At 48.2% G+C, this 19962-nt stretch overlaps 2 protein-coding genes across 8 annotated transcripts in view; both read left to right on the top strand.

Moving 5' to 3' along the window:
- Nucleotides 1-19962, top strand: part of LOC139546479 (putative nuclease HARBI1) — a 406641-nt gene that overhangs the window by 218044 nt on the left and 168635 nt on the right. The gene's annotated exons all lie outside the window — the stretch shown is intronic.
- Nucleotides 1-19962, top strand: part of LOC139546476 (immunoglobulin superfamily member 3-like) — a 227468-nt gene that overhangs the window by 107193 nt on the left and 100313 nt on the right. For both annotated transcript variants that reach the window (XM_071354881.1, XM_071354882.1), the window contains exons 5-6: nt 6981-7388; nt 13888-14319. In XM_071354881.1, coding sequence (XP_071210982.1) covers nt 6981-7388; nt 13888-14319 — 840 coding nt within the window. The remainder of the gene's footprint in view (nt 1-6980; nt 7389-13887; nt 14320-19962) is intronic.

Genomic DNA, 19962 nt, shown 5'->3' with positions numbered 1-19962 from the left:
GGGATATAAACAAATTTGTGAAGACAATTTGAGAGAAATATGCTTTTTGTGCATATGGAACATTTCTGGGATCTTTTATTTCAGATCATGAAACATGTGACCAACACTTTACATGTTGCGTTTATATTTTTGTTCAGTGTATATATACGTTTTATTGTCACACACAGTGGCAAGACAAAGTATGTGAACCCTGTGGAATTACCTGGATTTCTGCATAAATTGATCATCAAATTTGATCTGATCTTCATCTAAGTCACAACAATAGACAAACATAGTGTGCTTCAACTAATAACACACAAATTATTGTATTTTTCTTGTCTATATTGAATACATAATTTAAACATTCACAGTGTTCTGATTTTCTGTATTATTCTGTATAGATTCAGTGAGTTTACAAATAACAAAAAATGTATACTTATTTAATTAAGTTATGCAACACCCAGTTCCCCTGTGAGGAAAAAGTCATCCCCAAACCTTCACACTACCACCACCATGCTTGACTGTTGGTATGAGGTTCTTACTGTGAAATGCAGTGTTTGGTTTTTGCCAGACATAATGGGACCCATCTGGTCCAAAATGTTGACTCAAGTTTTCAAAAATCACCTGGATGATCATCAAGACTCTTGGAAGAATGTTCTAAGGACAGATGAGTGTGGTGGCATTTTCCTTTATTACCAAATGAGGAGAGTTACAAACTACACACCAGTCAGAGTTATACTTAAACTTCATCTTTAATAAGCTTTAAGCTTTAGCCTTTGACTTTCAACAATTCACTATCTATAATGAATTTTGTGTCACTACAGAAAAATACAAAGATCTTTTATAGCCAAGATACACCCCTCTCAACTTACATGACGAACCACAGATCTTAGGAAGTCTTCACAAAGGGACTTTTACTTGAGAAAGGAGTATCCCTTAGCCAGATAGCATTCGCTATAAATTATCGCTCAGTTTGGTCTCTAAAACGAGGTTCTAATCTCGTTCCTGGTACTTCATAGTACAAAAACATTACCTCATCCAAGGCATAACTCAATTGTCAACTCTAGAGACTCCCATCTCAAGTAAACCCCCTCTTGACCCCACTCCTGGACAAGCTCACTGAGGGAAGTGAGCTTCTAGGTCATACACTATCCCAGGATAAGCGCACAGACATTGTGGAGACAAGTAATTGGTTCCCCATTAATCACGCCATCCCTTCACATGGTTTAAGAATAGGTAAAGACACATTCACATATGAAGACAATGTTCCATTCTGTCCTCTTCCCTTTCTGATATTCTGCATAGCACCAGGGACATGTGAAAGACAAGCCTGACCTCTCCCCTCTCTGGGCCCCAAGTGACTGAGCCCTAGCTGAGAAGGGAAAAGTGCAACTGCCAACACTATAGTCAAAAAGAATACATTCTAATGACAAGTATCTCGCATAAGCATATTATATAAATAAAACATCTTATTTATCTATGTTACCCAACTAATTCTGATTCATCCGCCACATGAGTCAATAGTATACCTTTTTGGATGAGATGGGTCCCATTATTCCTGGCAAAAACCAAACACTGCATTCCACAGCAAGTACTTTATACCAACGGTCAAGCATCAAATCAAATCTTATTTGTCACATACATATGGTTAGCAGATGTTAATGCGAGTGTAGCGAAATGCTTGTGCTTCTAGTTCCGACAATGAGATGAGTAATGTAGGGTATGTAAACATTATATTAAGTGGCATTGTTTAAAGTGGCTAGTGATACATTTTTTACATACATTTTTCCAATATTAAAGTGGCTGGAGTTGAGTCAGTATGTTGGCAGCAGCCACTCAATGTTAGTGATGGCTGTTTAACAGTCTGATGGCCTTGAGATAGAAGCTGTTTTTCAGTCTCTCGGTCCCTGCTTTGATGCACCTGTACTGACCTCGCCTTCTGGATGATAGCGGGGTGAACAGGCAGTGGATCGGGTGGTTGTTGTCCTTGATGATCTTTATGGCCTTCCTGTGACATCGGGTGGTGTAGGTGTCCTGGAGGGCAGGTAGTTTGCCCCCGGTGATGCGTTGTGCAGACCTCACTACCCTCTGGAGAGCCTTACGGTTGTGGGCGGAGCAGTTGCTGTACCAGCCGAATTTCTTCAGCCTCCTGAGGTTGAAGAGGCGCTGCTGCGCCTTCTTCACCACGCTATCTGTGTGGGTGGACCAATTGAGTTTGTCTGTGATGTCTACGCCGAGGAACTTAAAACTTACTACCATCTCCACTACTATCCCGTCGATGTGGATAGGGGGGTGCTCCCTCTGCTGTTTCCTGAAGTCCACGATCATCTCCTTTGTTTTGTTGAGTGTGAGGTTATTTGTTGAGTGTGACGTTATTTTCCTGACACCACACTCCGAGGGCCCTCACCTCCTCCCTGTAGGCCGTCTCGTCGTTGTTGGTAATCAAGCCTACCACTGTAGTGTCATCTGCAAACTTGATGATTGAGTTGGAGGCGTGCATGGCCACGCAGTCGTGGGTGAACAGGGAGGACAGGAGAGGGCTCAGAACGCACCCTTGTGGGGCCCCAGTGTTGAGGATCAGCGGGGTGGAGATGTTGTTACCTACCCTCAACACCTGGGGGTGGCCCGTCCGGAAGTCCAGTACCCAGTTGCACAGGGCGGGGTCGAGACCCAGGGTCTCGAGCTTGATGACGAGTTTGGAGGGTACTATGGTGTTAAATGTTGAGCTGTAGTCGATGAACAGCATTCTCACATAGGTATTCCTCTTGTCCAGATGGGTTAGGGCAGTGTGCAGTGTGGTTGAGATTGCGTCGTCTGTGGACCTATTGGGTCGGTAAGCAAATTGGAGTGGGTCTAGGGTGTCAGGTAGGGTGGAGGTGATATGGTCCTTGACTAGTCTCTCAAAGCACTTCATGATGACGGAAGTGAGTGCTACGGGGCGGTAGTCATTTAGCTCAGTTACCTTAGCTTTCTTGGGAACAGGAACAATGGTGGCCCTCTTGAAGCATGTGGGAACAGCAGACTGGGATAAGGATTGATTGAATATGTCCGTAAACACACCAGCCAGCTGGTCTGCGCATGCTCTGAGGACGCGGCTGGGGATGCCGTCTGGGCCTGCAGCCTTGCGAGGGTTAACACGTTTAAATGTTTTACTCACGTCGGCTGCAGTGAAGGGGAGTCCGCAGGTTTTGGTAGCGGGCCGTGTCAGTGGCACTGTATTGTCCTCAGAACGAGCAAGAAGTTGTTTAGTCTGTCTGGGAGCAAGACATCCTGGTCCGCGACGGGGCTGGTTTCACCAATAGCATGGTGGTGGTAGTGTGATGGTTTGGGGATGCTTTGCTGCCTCAGGACCTGGACAACTTGGCTTAACAGAAGGAACCATGAATTCTACAAAATCAAGTCTACAAGAAAATGGTTAAAAAGCAACACATTTTTAGTTTTGGATTGGCCTAGTCTAAGTCCAGACCTAATCACAATTGAGATGTTGTGGCACGACAAATGTAGCTGATTTAAAACAGTTCTGCATGAAAGTGTACACCAAAATTCCTCCACAGCAACGTGAGAGACTAATCAACAACTACAGGTAGCGTTTGCTTGGAGTAATTGCAGCTAAAGTTATTGAGAGTAAGGGGGCAATTACTTTATCCCACAGGAGAATTGGGTGTTACATAACTTTGTTTATTAAATAAATGAAATAAGTATGTAATTTGTTATTTGTAACCTCAGGTTCCCTATATCTAATATCAGGTTTTGGTTGAAGATCTGATAACATTCAGTATAAAAAATATGCAAAAGTAGAGAAAATTTGAAAGGGGACAAATACTTTTTCACAGCACTGTACATGCATAGGCTAGTCAGTATACTCCAGATGCCATACCGGTAGATACAATACTGCCCGTGTCTTCTATTAATTTATTTTATGAAAAAGCATGAGCTGGCGCACACCTCAAAAAGTTGGTAGAGGTGCAGACTTTTATTTGTTGTATTTATTTAACCTTTATTTAACCAGGAAGGGCTCATTGAGATTTAAAATCTATTTTTCAAGAGCATCCTGGCCAAGATAGGAAGCACCAAGTCATTACAAAAATTACAGACAAACAGCATGAAAAACTACAAGTTATCTAGTAAAAACCATAGAATTCACAAGAGTATAACAAAAATCAAAAACAGCAAATTAAAAACATTGACAGGTCAGGGAATCAGTCTCAAGATCATTCATCAGTGATTTAAAAATACCAATCGGGACAAATTCTTCCAGGTTAAAAGTATTTTGTAAGGCGCTCCAAGACGATGGCGCAGAGTACATAAAAGCCCTTTTACCAAATTCAGTTCGGAACTTTTGAACAGTTAGCAGGATAAATTCCAGCGAACGAAGAGAGTACCCACCACATTTCTGAACAATAAAAATGCCCAAATAAAAAGGTAGTATACCCAAAATGGCTTTATAAATAAAAGTATACCAGTGACTGAGCCTATATGTGACTAGAGAAGTCCAGCCAACCCTGGTATACAAAGTGCAGTGGTGCGTAAGGGTTTTGCAGTTTAAAATACATCTCAAAGTGCCATTGTAAAACTGTATCAAAAGCCTTAGAGAGATCAATAAAAAGTGAGGCAGTGCTGTTTTTTGTCAAGGGCTTCAGTGATATAATTTAAAACCTTCATGGCTGCTGTAATTGTGCTATGCTTCTTCCTGAAGCCCGATTGGTACATTGATAAAATAGAGTTAGTAAATAAAAACTATTTTAGCTGTTCACTCACAAGGGTTTCAAGTATTTTCACCAGGGGTGACAGCTTTGAGATTGGCCTATAATTATTTAAAAGAGTTGGATCTCCCCCTTTTAAAAGTGGTAGGACAAATGCTGATTTCCAGATTTTCGGAATTTCATTACATTCCAGGGTTAGATTGAACAGATATGTAAGTGGCCTACTAGACTAACGATGAGTAAACTGTAGGCTATAAAAATAGAGTTGCAAGCTCCTATCAGGTATGAAGGTAAGACCCAGAGGCAGACCACGTCGAATAAACAATTGTTGAATATTCCAACAGGGTAGGCAATAGACAGTTCAAGGCAGGCAGAGGTCAGTAATCCAGAGGGGGGCAAAGGTAAAGGTCGGCAGGCAGGGTCAGGCAGGCAGGCTCGGAGTCAGGACAGACGGGCTCGGAGTCAGGAAAGGCGGGCTCGGAGTCAGGACAGGCGGGCTCGGAGTCAGGACAGGCGGGCTCGGAGTCAGGACAGGCGGGTTCGGAGTCAGGACAGGCGGGCTCGGAGTCAGGACAGGCGGGCTCGGAGTCAGGACAGGCGGGCTCGGAGTCAGGACAGGCGGGCTCGGAGTCAGGACAGGCGGGCTCGGAGTCAGGACAGGCGGGCTCGGAGTCAGGACAGGCGGGCTCGGAGTCCGGACAGGCGGGCTCGGAGTCCGGACAGGCGGGCTCGGAGTCAGGACAGGCGGGCTCGGAGTCAGGACAGGCGGGCTCGGAGTCAGGACAGGCGGGCTCGGAGTCAGGACAGGCGGGCTCGGAGTCCGGACAGGCGGGCTCGGAGTCAGGACAGGCGGGCTCGGAGTCCGGACAGGCAAGGGTCAAAACCAGTAGGGTGAGAGAAGAGAGACTGGAAAAAGCAGGAGCTGAGACACAAAACGCTGGTTGACTTGAACAAACAAGACGAACTAGCAACAGACAGAAAGAGAACACAGGAATAAATACACAGGGGATAATGGGGAAGATGGGCAACACCTGGAGGGGGGTGGAGACAATCACAAAGACAGGTGAAACAGATCAGAGTGTACAAGCGCCCAGTAATTAATTGGGTAAACCACCAGCAAGCTCCCAGTAATTTATTTGTTAAACCACCAGCAAGCTCCCAGTAATTTATTGGGTTAACGACCAGAGAGTTTCCAGTCATTTATTGGGTAAACCACCAGCAAGTTTCCAGTAATTTCTTGGGTTAACCACCAGCAAGCTCCCAGTAATTTATTGGGTAAACCACCAGCAAGCTCCCAGTAATTTATTTGCTAAACCACCAGCAAGCTCCCAGTAATTTCTTGGGTTAACGACCAGAGAGTTCCCAGTAATTTATTAGGTAAACCACCAGCAAGTTTCCAGTAATTTCTTGGGTTAACCACCAGCAAGCTCCCAGTAATTTATTGGGTTAACCACCAGCAAGCTCCCAGTAATTTATTTGGTAAACCACCAGCAAGCTCCCAGCAATTTATTGGGTTAACCACCAGCAAGCTCCCAGTAATGTATTGGGTAAACCACCAGCAAGCTCCCAGTAATTTATTGGGTAAACTCCCAGTAATTTATTGGGTAAACCACCAGCAAGCTCCCAGTAATGTATTGGGTTAACCACCAGCAAGCTCCCAGTAATTTATTGGGTAAACCACCAGCAAGCTCCCAGTAATTTATTGGGTAAACCACCAGCAAGCTCCCAGTAATTTATTGGGTAAACCACCAGCAAGCTCCCAGTAATTTATTGGGTAAACCACCAGCAAGCTCCCAGTAATTTATTGGGTAAACCACCAGCAAGCTCCCAGTAATTTATTGGGTAAACCACCAGCAAGCTCCCAGTAATTTATTGGGTTAACCACCAGTGTTTCAGCATCACTGTGCCCGTGGTTTCTATGAATTTTTCAAAATAAGAAGCCTGGGTCTATTATTTCATTTTTTTATTCAGCATTTATTTCTGAGGTTTGGATCAATTTTGACTGATTTGTTTATTTTTTCTCTCTCACTCCCTCTCCCTATTCCTCCACTCTCCCCCTCCCTCTCTCACTCCCTATTCCTTCACTCTCACTCTCACTCCCTATTCCTCCACTCTCCCCCTCCCTCTCTCATTCTCACTCACTATTCCTCCACTCTCCTCCCTCCCTCTCCCTATTCCTCCTCCCTCCCTCTCCCTATTCCTCCACTCCTCCCTCCCTCTCCCTATTCCTCCTCACTCCCTCTCCCTATTCTTCCACACTCCTCCCTCCCTCCCCCCACTCCTCCCTCCCTCCACCAGAGAGTAACGTCACAGTGTCTTTGTCCAGTAACTCATCGGAGGTCCAGGAGGGGGACGTGGTCCAGCTGACCTGCTCCATCCACTCCACCACGGGTCCTCTCTCAGTGGCCTGGCAGTGGAGTGAGAAGCAGGGCTCCACCCCTCCCCAGAACCTGGCCTCCGTAGACCGCGACGGGACCGTCCGACCAGGCCCTGGGTACCGTGAGCGCTCCAGCTACGGGGAGATCCGTGTGGAGAGGGTACAGGAGGACATTTATACCCTGTCCCTCTACAACGCCCTGCCTGGGGACGAAGGGCTGTTCCGGTGCACGGCCACAGAGTGGGTGGAGGCCGGGACAGAGTCCGAGCAGAGTTGGGAGAAGATAGGGGAGAAGTCAGCTACTAAGGCCATCACTGTTAAGACCGTGGGTGAGTGTGTAGCATGGCGTCGTGACTCAGGAAGATACAAACACATATACCCACACACACCATCACTGTCACAACATTATGCAAGGGACCCTCACACAGAGTACAGTATACACACACACACACATCAAGGTCATTTTGTCATGACAAGTTGTAAGCTTTTGCAACAGGCGAACATACCCTCATACACACAAGAGCATAGCTGTGAAGACAATTCTTTAGCTTTTCCCTGGAACGAGTACACACACACACGTCAGGCCATCAGTGTGTAGACAATTGGTAAGCGTGTGCAGGGGGATGTCAGGAACACAGAGAGAACAGTTTATGCCGTAAGAGATTGTGATGACTAGCTCATTTAGGGTCTGGAAAACAAAGCATGCTTTATTCATGTAGGTATGAATATCCCCCCAAGGGGCATGTGCCACTACAACACATGCACACACACACACAAACATACACACACACACCATGCTGACTTCAAATGTAGTTTTCCTTTTTTATGATATTATGCTCAATGGACACCACACGCACAATCTTGACTTGAGACACACATTCCACTACTTGCGTACACACAGATTAGCCAAAATGATTAGAATGTAAATGCAGTTGTAAATGTGTTTAGCAGTGGGCAGGCTTTTCTCTGTCAGTGCTGAGTTAGGCTGAACATCCCTGGTATAGGCTGACTGAGAGCACTGGAGTGAAGCACTGACTGAGGCACTGGGGAGCCAAGGGCTCAGCACACACACAGCGAAGGGATTAGTCCCTGCAGCAGAACTTTGTGGTGCCGTAGAGGGAGAGACAAGATGTCAGCTTTTTAACTGGTCATTTGTTGTGTTTTAGCAACTGATGAATTATGTAGACTATGTAGATCTTGGGGTTTGTTATCGTTCCGACACGTTTATTTTCATTTGTGTGTGTGTGTGTGTGTGTGTGTGTGTGTGTGTGTGTGTGTGTGTGTGTGTGTGTGTGTGTGTGTGTGTGTGTGTGTGTGTGTGTGTGTGTGTGTGTGTGTGTGTGTGTGTGTGCGTGCGTGCGTGCGTGCGTGCGTGCGTGCGTGCGTGCGTGCGTGCGTGCGTGCGTGCGTACTAGGGATGGGCATTTGAAATGATTTCAGTATTCTAATAATATCATGATATCTGGATAGTCGAAATACATGTGTTTTACAGAAAAACGTATATTTTTTAAAACTTCAATGGAGACTTGCTTTCGCAGCTCGAGCACTGAGGTATAATAAGAAGTGGAAACTGTGTCCAAGATGTCTGACCATTGTTTTTAAGGTTATCTACTCACAGTCGCATATGCCGATTCATCGACCGTCTATATCCGGATTGCTTCCGGTTTATACAGACCAACATCACATGCGCATTTGCGCTCGAGTGAGCAGCAACGACGTCATCCAAAAATATGGCTGACATTGGATATGAAATGTTAAGTGTGAGTGATGGGAAAAATGGTGGGGGGAAACCTCATTGACAATAATTTGAATAATTCAATGGATGTTCTGTCCACAAAAGTGATGACTAAAGTGTCTTATTAGGAATGTTCTAATCTGACTTCTCTATGTGGCCGTCTATGGGAATAATTTTTTCTGGGCCGGGTGTCAGTTAAACTGCAGTACCGAAGCAAAACTGTAGGAGCAGTCGAAACCGTGCTTCTAGACTAGAACCCTGGCCCCTTGCTCGAGAGAGTCGGGGTGATGGGTGAGATGTGTGTGGCAGAGAGGGAGATGGGGAGGGAGAAAGTAGCCAAACTGACTCGCTTGTTAGACAGACTTGTTGCTGCCATAGGTTATCTATGTCACGTCCTGACCATAGTGCTTATGTGTTTTGCTTGTTTTAGTGTTGGTCAGGACGTGAGCTGGGTGGGCATTCTATGTTGTGTGTCTAGTTTGTCTGTTTCTGTGTTCGGCCTAATATGGTTCTCAATCAGAGGCAGCTGTCAATCGTTGTCCCTGATTAAGAATCATATATAGGTGGCTTGTTTTGTGTTGGGATTTTGTGGGTGGTTGTTTCCTGTGTCAGTGTTTGTGCCACACGGGACTGTGACGGTTAGTTCATTTGTTATTTTGTATAGTGTCTTGTCTTCGTGTATATTCAATCATGGAAACTTACCACGCTGCACATTGGTCCTCCGATCCTTCTCGCCTCTCCTCGTCCGAGGAGGAGGAAGAGCTAGACTGCCGTTACAGAACCACCCACCAAACTCGGACCAAGCAGCGTGAGTACGGGCAGCAGCAGCAGCAGCGGCCCACTACACAGGACTCCTGGACATGGGGGGAAATTCTGGAGGGAAAAGGACACTGGGCTCACATTGGAGAATATCGCCGCTCTCGTGAAGAGATGGAGGCAGCTAAAGCCCAGGAGCGGTGGTATGAGGAGGCAGCACGGAAGCGTGGCTGGAAGCCCGAGAAGAAATCCCAAAAATTTCTTGGGGAAGGGGGGGGCTAAAGGGTAGTGTGGCGAAGGCAGGTAGGAGACCTGCGCCAACTTCCCATGCTTACCGTGGAGAGCGGGAGTACGGGCAGACACCGTGTTGAGCGCACGGTGTCTCCTGTACGTGTGCTTAGCCAGGTGCAGTACATTCCAGCTCCACGTATCGGCCGGGCTAGAGTGAGCATTGAGCCAGGTGCCATGAAGCCGGCTCAACGCGTCTGGTCTCCAGTGCGTCTCCTCGGGCCGGCATACATGGCACCAGCCTTACGCATGGTGTCCCCGGTTCGCCAACACAGCCCAGTGCGGGTAATTCCACCTCCCCGCACTGGTCGGGCTACGGGGAGCATTCAACCAGGTAAGGTTGGGCAGGCTCGGTGCTCAAGGGAGCCAGTACGCCTGTACGGTCCGGTATATCCGGCGCCACCTTCCCGCCCCAGCCCAGTACCACCAGTGCCTACACCACGCACCAGGCTTCCAGTACGTCTCCAGAGCCCTGTTCCTCCTCCACGCACTCTCCCTGTGGTGCGTGTCTCCAGCCCAGTACCTCCAGTTCCGGCACCACGCACCAAGCCTCTTGTGCGTCTCCAGAGCCCTGTACGCACTGTTCCTTCTCCCCGCACTCGCCCTGAGGTGCGTGCCCTCAGCCCGGTACCACCAGTGCCGGCACCACGTACCAGGCCTATAGTGCGCCTCGAGAGTCCAGTGTGCCCTGGTCCTGCTCCCCGCACTAGCCTTGAGGTGCGGGTCTCCAGTCCAGTACCACCAGTTCCGGCACCACGCACCAGGCCTACTCTGCGCCTCAGCAGGTCAGAGTCGGCCGTCTGCCCAACGCCGCCTGCACTGCTCGTCTGCCCAGCTCCAGTCATGAGCTGCCCTCCAGTCATGAGCTGCCCTCCAGTCATGAGCTGCCCTCCAGTCATGAGCTGCCCTCCAGTCATGAGCTGCCCTCCAGTCATGAGCTGCCCCTCAGCCCGGAGCTGCCCCTCAGCCCAGAGCTGCCCCTCAGCCCCTCAGCCCGGAGCTGCCCTTAGTCCGGAGCTGCCCTTCAGTCCGGAGCTGCCTCTCTGTCCGGAGCTGCCCTTCAGTCCGGAGCTGCCCCTCTGTCCTGAGCTGCCCCTCTGTCCTGAGCTGCCCCTCTGTCCTGAGCTACCTCTCTGTCCTGAGCTACCTCTCTGTCCTGAGCTACCTCTCTGTCCTGAGCTACCTCTCTGTCCTGAGCTGTCCTCAATTTAGTGGGGACCTTGGTGAGGATTCCTAGGCCAAGGTCGGGGCGAGGGTTGCCACTCAAAGGACGCTAAGGAGGGGGACAAAGACAATGGTGGAGTGGTGGCCTCGTCCTGTGCCGGAGCCGCCACCGCGGACAGATGCCCACCCAGACCCTCCCCTTGAGTTTTAGGTGTGCGTTCGGAGTCCGCACCTCAGGAGGGGGGTACTGTCACGTCCTGACCATAGTGCTTATGTATTTTGCTTTTTTTGTGTTGGTCAGGACGTGAGCTGGGTGGGCATTCTATGTTGTGTGTCTAGTTTGTCTGTTTCTGTGTTCGGCCTAATATGGTTCTCAATCAGAGGCAGCTGTCAATCGTTGTCCCTGATTGAGAATCATATATAGGTGGCTTGTTTTGTGTTGGGATTTTGTGGGTGGTTGTTTCCTGTCTCTGTGTTTTCTATGCACCAGCTAGGACTGTATCGGTTTGCCACATTTGTTATTTTGTAGTTTTGTAAGTGTTCACGGTTTCGTCTGTTTATTCGTTTAATTAAAGATGTTGAACACGGAATACGCTGCGTCTTGGTCCGATCCCTGCTACACCTCCTCTTCAGACGAAGAGGAGGAAGGCTGCCGTTACAATCTATCATACCATCGGGTAGTGCCCTTCTTGACTGCATTGTTGTAAAGAAGCTACAGTAGATGTGTTTTGTCCTATATTTTTATTTCTAATCCCAGCCCCCGTCCCCGCAGGAGGCCTTCATTAGGCCGTCATTGTAAATAAGAATTTGTTCCTAACTGACTTGCCTAGTTAAATAAAGGTTAAGTAAAACATATAGCCAGCTAAGCTAGCCAGCTAGCTATCTAAAGTAGCAAGGCTAATTGACGCTATTCTGCTGCACTCTACGTCTAAATCAACTCCATTCATATGAAACAACAGCCTACCTGTTGGTTGATCATTGTAGCCTACTCCTTCGCATTTAACTAACTTAATTCTGTAATTTTTATTCCAGAAATCTCCCACTTCACTTGCTAGACATGGAGCCTCTGACTGTGGTGCCGCTTTATTTGACCGACAATAACAACAAGCTACATGTGTGAAACGTGTGTAGGCTACCTGTATGTCTTTTTTATGGGCTGCACTCTTCTCAAAAATAAATACTGTCCCAAGTAATCCAATACTAATATCTGTTCGGATCTTCGAATATTCAAATAATCCTACCCATCCCTAGCGTGTACATGTGTCCTCAAGATGTTCCTCCCTCTGGCCTTCCACTCCTCTTTATCACAATGCGTCTTTTTCCACTGTGGCTGTCTGCCCTGTGGGGATTAGTGATAGTGTGCTCTGAGTGTTGACAGGGAGCTGGTTTCATCTGTAGCCTAGTAAACTGCGAGTCGTAGTGGGAGGACCACACAACATGTCATCGTGTGACTCCAAGTTTACTTCGACATGATGGTTATTATATCAATATTTGTACATAAGCATTTCCACTGACATTTCTTGCATAATTAATTTTACAGACACAAAAAGATCCGAACTTGTCTAGCGTATTTTCCTTTGTCGACATTTGGAATGAAGGATATCTGATGGTGGAGTGAAGTACCGGGTAACCTCTCCCACCTCTTTCTCTTCTCTCTAAGTGGTGTGGTGTAGGTGTATGTTGACCCTATTATCTGAACCAGGGTGACTGTTGTTATCTTAATGAGGAAAGTTTGGATTGGCTAGAGAAGCAAGCAGATGGAACATCAGCTCTTAGAGAAAATCTCTCCCTGGAGCCTTTCCTGGTGATGCAGCACCAATGGTTTTCAGCTCTGCTCTTACACACGTACACACACACTCCCTTTGCTGGGCAAATGGCTGTCTGTGGCCGCCCTGGGGAGTCATGAGAAATCGATCTATGCTCCGTCATCACAGGCTCTGGAACTATGCCCCTGTGCACCCTGGGTAAGTGTTGTCAGTGTTAATCTCAGCAGGTGAATCCTTCCCCATCCACCCACCCACCTACCTGTGCCCACCGTGAGAGAGGGGGGACCTGTGTGTTAGCATTAACCCTATAAATGCAGTACATTTTCTACAAACACACATTTATACAACCTCTCCATAATGTTGTGTTTCAGAGGACAGTGAATGGATTCTAACGGCTAAGTTGTTGATCAAAGGCAAGTTACTCAACTATCCCTGAATGCAACTCAGTCTTGCAATCCCTACTCCTTCACTCCCCCTGTGTCTGTGTATTAAAGTAGAGGGTTGCTCCATCACAGTCTGTCACCACCATGGCCTCTGTTATGCTGCCTGGCCTGCCACACTGCTTACCTCTCCAATCCTTTCACATCTACATCAAGCGGGCGGCAGGTAGCCTAGCGGTTAAGCGCATTGGGCCAGTAACCGAAAGGTTGCTTGTTCAAATCCCAGAACCGACTAGGTGAATTAACTGTCAATGTGCCCTTGAGTAAGGCACTTAACCCAATTGCTGATTTAATGTCTGCTAAATGACAAAAAAAATGTTTTTTTAAATAAATAGTAAAGTGCCTAGGGAATAGGAGTTAAGGAATAGGAGTTAGGGAATAGGATAGGGACTCCCGAGTTGCACAGTGGTCTAAGACCCTGCATATCAGTGCAAGAGGCATCACTGCAGTACCTGGTTTGAATCCAGGCTGCATCACATCTGGCTGTGATTGGGAGTCCCATAGGGTGGCGCACAATTGGCCCAGTGTCATCCGGGTTTTGACGGGATAGGCAGTCTTTGTAAATAAGAATTTGTTCTTAACTGACTTGCCAAGTTAAATAAAAAAAATAGGAGCTAGGGGTCAGTTTGGAATTTACCCTTACTCCCCAACAGTAATGCATTTCTTCCTGTTTTTCCAGAATCCTCCTTTGTGGTGTCGGCGTCGTCGCGGACGCCCAGCGTGACCTTTGGCGACTCGTTTGACCTCCAGTGCCTGGTGAAGCCCCGCCATAACCCTCGTGTGCCTGCCTCTGTCACCTGGCGCTTCATGCCCGCCAGCTCGGGCTCTTCTGGGGAGGTTGGCACAGCAGGCGAGTTCCGAGACCTGGTGACGTTTACCCGCGAGGGCACGCTGCAATGGGGCGAGCAGCTGCTGGGCCTGGGCACCCGCACCACCGTGGACCGTTCCCATTCCAACACCAACTTCAGGTTGTCTGTGACGCGCGCTGGGCGCAAGGAGGCGGGGACGTATCAGTGCTCTGCCCTCCTGTGGAGGAGGAACTACGACAACACCTGGAGCAAAGTGGCCAACAGGACGTCCAACCTGCTGGGGATCAGCGTGTTACAGCCAGGTGGGACACACACACACACCTGGAGCCATGTGGCCAACCAAACACACGTCTAACCTTCTGGGCATCAATTAACACACGAAACAGGGAGAAACACAGAGAATGACTGCAGTAGGCCTGAGGTCAGGTAATGTTTAGCGGTGAACATATGCTGCAACTGCCTCCCTGCCCTGCTGTGTTCTGGCTGTGCCGTGTTCAGTCTGAGGAGTGTGTCCTGTATGAGCAGTGTTTGTTCAGCCCATTAGGTCTGTGGTGCCTAGGATCTATGGGCATTAGAAACTCTCTCTCGCTCTCTCTCTGCTCTAATTGCTCTCACTCTCTGGTTTACAGACTGTGTGTGTGTAGCGTAGCACTGGGCTAGGGCGGAACCTCCTAATGGAGCAGAGTGGAGTAACGATGGATCGTTAACATCCCCCACTAGAGAGAGTGATTAGAGAGACAAAGAAAATGGGTGGGGACTGAGAGAGAACAAAAGAGATGGAAGACAGAGAGCTATGTTCTTGAACTCTTTCCCTCATCAACAATTCACTAACTATACCCCCAGTGGCCTCGCACACTGTTGCAGTAATAGGCCTTTACACACACACACACACTGAACAACACACTGATAATGTTGAGGCAGAGTTTGTGTGTTGAGGAAGTTAATGTCAGCGCTTGTGTTGGCTTCCCAGGCTGTTTATGTATTTTCTCTGTGAGGAGACTGAAGTCATTCAGACTTGCACTCTGACCTTACTGTCACTCTGAGCTGATGAGTGTTTGTGTTTGTGCACTGCCTCATTATAGTGTGTGCATGCCCTGGGATGCTCTCTGTTTTCACACACACACACACACACACACACACACACACACACACACACACACACACACACACACACACACACACACACACACACACACACACACACACACACACACACACACACACACACACACACACACACACACACACACACACACACCCTTTCACCGTGGAGCACAGAGTACTGTGGTATAGCAGTGTAAGTAGACCTGGGGTGTTTCTTTCATGCTGCCTGTGAAACCAGTAGTAGGTTCCATCACTTTACTAACACTGAGACTGGCTGTGTGGGGTTCCATCACTTTACTATCACTGAGACTGGCTGTGTGGGGTTCCATCACTTTACTATCACTGAGACTGGCTGTGTGGGGTTTTACCACTACTATCACTGAGACTGGCTGTGTGGGGTTCCATCACTTTACTATCACTGAGACTGGCTGTGTGGGGTTCCATCACGTTACTATCACTGAGACTGGCTGTGTGGGGTTCCATCACTTTACTATCACTGAGACTGGCTGTGTGGAGTTCCATCACTTTACTATCACTGAGACTGGCTGTGTGGGGTTCCATCACTTTACTATCACTGAGACTGGTTGTGTGGGGTTCCATCACTTTACTATCACTGAGACTGGCTGTGTGGGGTTCCATCACTTTACTATCACTGAGACTGGCTGTGTGGGGTTCCATCACTTTACTATCACTGAGACTGGCTGTGTGGGGTTTTACCACTACTATCACTGAGACTGGCTGTGTGGGGTTCCATCACTTTACTATCACTGAGACTGGCTGTGTGGGGTTCCATCACTTTACTATCACTGAGACTGGCTGTGTGGGGTTCCATCACTTTACTATCACTGAGACTGGCTGTGTGGGGTTCCATCACTTTACTATCACTGAGACTGGCTGTGTGGGGTTCCATCACTTTACTCTCACTGAGACTGGCTGTGTGGGGTTCCATCACTTTACTATCACTGAGACTGGCTGTGTGGACTTCCATCCCTTTACTATCACTGAGACTGGCTGTGTGGGGTTTTACCACTACTATCACTGAGACTGGCTGTGTGGGGTTCTACCACTACTATCACTGAGACTGCCTGTGTGGGGTTCCATCACGTTACTATCACTGAGACTGGCTGTGTGGTGTTCCATCACTTTACTATCACTGAGACTGGCTGTGTGGGGTTCCATCACTTTACTATCATTGAGACTGGCTGTGTGGGGTTTCATCACTTTACTATCACTGAGACTGGCTGTGTGGGGTTCCATCGCTTTACTATCACTGAGACTGCCTGTGTGGGGATCCATCGCTTTACTATCACTGAGACTGGCTGTGTGGGGTTCCATCACTTTACTATCACTGAGACTGGCTGTGTGGGGTTCCATCACTTTACTATTACTGAGACTGGCTGTGTGGGGTTCCATCACTTTACTATCACTGAGACTGGCTGTGTGGGGTTCCATCACTTTACTATCACTGAGACTGGTTGTGTGGGATTCCATCACTTTACTATCACTGAGACTGGCTGTGTGGGGTTCCATCACTTTACTATCACTGAGACTGGCTGTGTGGGGTTCCATCACTTTACTATCACTGAGACTGGCTGTGTGGGGTTTTACCACTACTATCACTGAGACTGGCTGTGTGGGGTTCCATCACTTTACTATCACTGAGACTGGCTGTGTGGGGTTCCATCACTTTACTATCACTGAGACTGGCTGTGTGGGGTTCCATCACTTTACTATCACTGAGACTGGCTGTGTGGGGTTCCATCACTTTACTATCACTGAGACTGGCTGTGTGGGGTTCCATCACTTTACTCTCACTGAGACTGGCTGTGTGGGGTTCCATCACTTTACTATCACTGAGACTGGCTGTGTGGACTTCCATCACTTTACTATCACTGAGACTGGCTGTGTGGGGTTTTACCACTACTATCACTGAGACTGGCTGTGTGGGGTTCTACCACTACTATCACTGAGACTGGCTGTGTGGGGATCCATCACTTTACTATCACTGAGACTGCCTGTGTGGGGTTCCATCATGTTACTATCACTGAGACTGGCTGTGTGGTGTTCCATCACTTTACTATCACTGAGACTGGCTGTGTGGGGTTCCATCACTTTACTATCATTGAGACTGGCTGTGTGGGGTTTCATCACTTTACTATCACTGAGACTGGCTGTGTGGGGTTCCATCGCTTTACTATCACTGAGACTGCCTGTGTGGGGATCCATCGCTTTACTATCACTGAGACTGGCTGTGTGGGGTTCCATCACTTAACTATCACTGAGACTGGCTGTGTGGGGTTCCATCACTTTACTATCACTGAGACTGGCTGTGTAGAGTTCCATCACTTTACTATCACTGAGACTGGCTGTGTGGGGTTTTACCACTACTATCACTGAGACTGGCTGTGTGGGGTTCCATCACTTTACTATCACTGAGACTGGCTGTGTGGGGTTCTACCACTACTATCACTGAGACTGGCTGTGTGGGGTTCCATCACTTTACTATCACTTAGACTGGCTGTGTGGGGTTCCATCACTTTACTATCACTGAGACTGGCTGTGTGGGGTTCCATCACTTTACTATTACTGAGACTGGCTGTGTGGGGTTCCATCACTTTACTCTCACTGAGACTGGCTGTGTGGGGTTCCATCACTTTACTATCACTGAGACTGGCTGTGTAGAGTTCCATCACTTTACTATCACTGAGACTGGCTGTGTGGGGTTTTACCACTACTATCACTGAGACTGGCTGTGTGGGGTTCAATCACTTTACTATCACTGAGACTGGCTGTGTGGGGTTCCATCACTTTACTATCACTGAGACTGGCTGTGTGGGGTTCTACCACTACTATCACTGAGACTGGCTGTGTGGGGTTCCATCACTTTACTATCACTGAGACTGGCTGTGTGGGGTTCCATCACTTTACTATCACTGAGACTGGCTGTGTGGGGTTCTACCACTACTATCACAGAGACTGGCTGTGTGGGGTTCCATCACTTTACTATCACTGAGACTGGCTGTGTGGGATTCTACCACTACTATCACTGAGACTGGCTGTGTGGGATTCTACCACTACTATCACTGAGACTGGCTGTGTGGGGTTCCATCACTTTACTATCCCTGAGACTGGCTGTGTGGGGTTCCATCACTTTACTATCACTGAGACTGGCTGTGTGGGGTTCTACCACTACTATCACTGAGACTGGCTGTGTGGGGTTCCATCACTTTACTATCACTGAGACTGGCTGTGTGGGGTTCTACCACTACTATCACTGAGACTGGCTGTGTGGGGTTCTACCACTACTATCACTGAGACTGGCTGTGTGGGGTTCTACCACTACTATCACTGAGACTGGCTGTGTGGGGTTTTACCACTACTATCACTGAGACTGGCTCTGTGGGGTTCTACCACTACTATCACTGAGACTGGCTGTGTGGGGTTCTACCACTACTATCACTGAGACTGGCTGTGTGGGGTTCTACCACTACTATCACGGAGACTGGCTGTGTGGGGTTCCATCACTACTATCACTGAGACTGGCTGTGTGGGGTTCTACCACTACTATCACTGAGACTGGCTGTGTGGGGTTCTACCACTACTATCACTGAGACTGGCTGTGTGGGGTTCTACCACTACTATCACTGAGACTGGCTGTGTAGGGTTCCATCACTTTACTATCACTGAGACTGGCTGTGTGGGGTTCTACCACTACTATCACTGAGACTGGCTGTGTGGGGTTCTACCACTAATATCACTGAGACTGGCTGTGTGGGGTTCTACCACTACTTTCACTGAGACTGGCTGTGTGGGGTTCTACCACTACTATCACGGAGACTGGCTGTGTGGGGTTCCATCACTTTACTATCACTGAGACTGGCTGTGTGGGGTTCCATCACTACTATCACTGAGACTGGCTGTGTGGGGTTCTACCACTACTATCACTGAGACTGGCTGTGTGGAGTTCTACCACTACTATCACTGAGACTGGCTGTGTGGGGGTTCCAACACTTTACTATCACTGAGACTGGCTGTGTGGCGTTCTACCACTACTATCACTGAGACTGGCTGTGTGGGGTTCTACCACTACTATCACTGAGACTGGCTGTGTGGGGTTCTACCACTACTATCACTGAGACTGGCTGTGTGGGGTTCCATCACTTTACTATCACTGAGACTGGCTGTGTGGGGTTCCATCACTTTACTATCACTGAGACTGGCTGTGTGGGGTTCCATCACTTTACTATCACTGAGACTGGCTGTGTGGGGTTCTACCACTACTATCACTGAGACTGGCTGTGTGGGGTTCTACCACTACTATCACTGAGACTGGCTGTGTGGGGTTCTACCACTACTATCACTGAGACTGGCTGTGTGGGGTTCCATCACTTTACTATCACTGAGACTGGCTGTGTGGGGTTCCATCACTTTACTATCACTGAGACTGGCTGTGTGGGGTTCCATCACTTTACTATCACTGAGACTGGCTGTGTGGGGTTCCAATACTTTACTATCACTGAGACTGGCTGTGTGGGGTTCTACCACTACTATCACTGAGACTGGCTGTGTGGGGTTCCAACACTTTACTATCACTGAGACGGGCTGTGTGGGGTTCTACCACTACTATCACTGAGACTGGCTGTGTGGGGTTCCATCACTTTACTATCACTGAGACTGGCTGTGTGGGGTTCTACCACTACTATCACTGAGACTGGCTGTGTGGGGTTCTACCACTACTATCACTGAGACTGGCTGTGTGGGGTTCCATCACTTTACTATCACTGAGTCTGGCTGTTTGGGGTTCCATCACTTTACTATCACTGAGACTGGCTGTGTGGGGT

The sequence above is a fragment of the Salvelinus alpinus genome, chromosome 20, assembly GCF_045679555.1.
Source record: "Salvelinus alpinus chromosome 20, SLU_Salpinus.1, whole genome shotgun sequence".
Taxonomy (NCBI): Eukaryota; Metazoa; Chordata; class Actinopteri; order Salmoniformes; family Salmonidae; genus Salvelinus; species Salvelinus alpinus.
The sequence above is the reverse complement of the archived record's forward strand: the minus strand, read 5'-3'. Positions and strand labels throughout refer to the sequence as shown.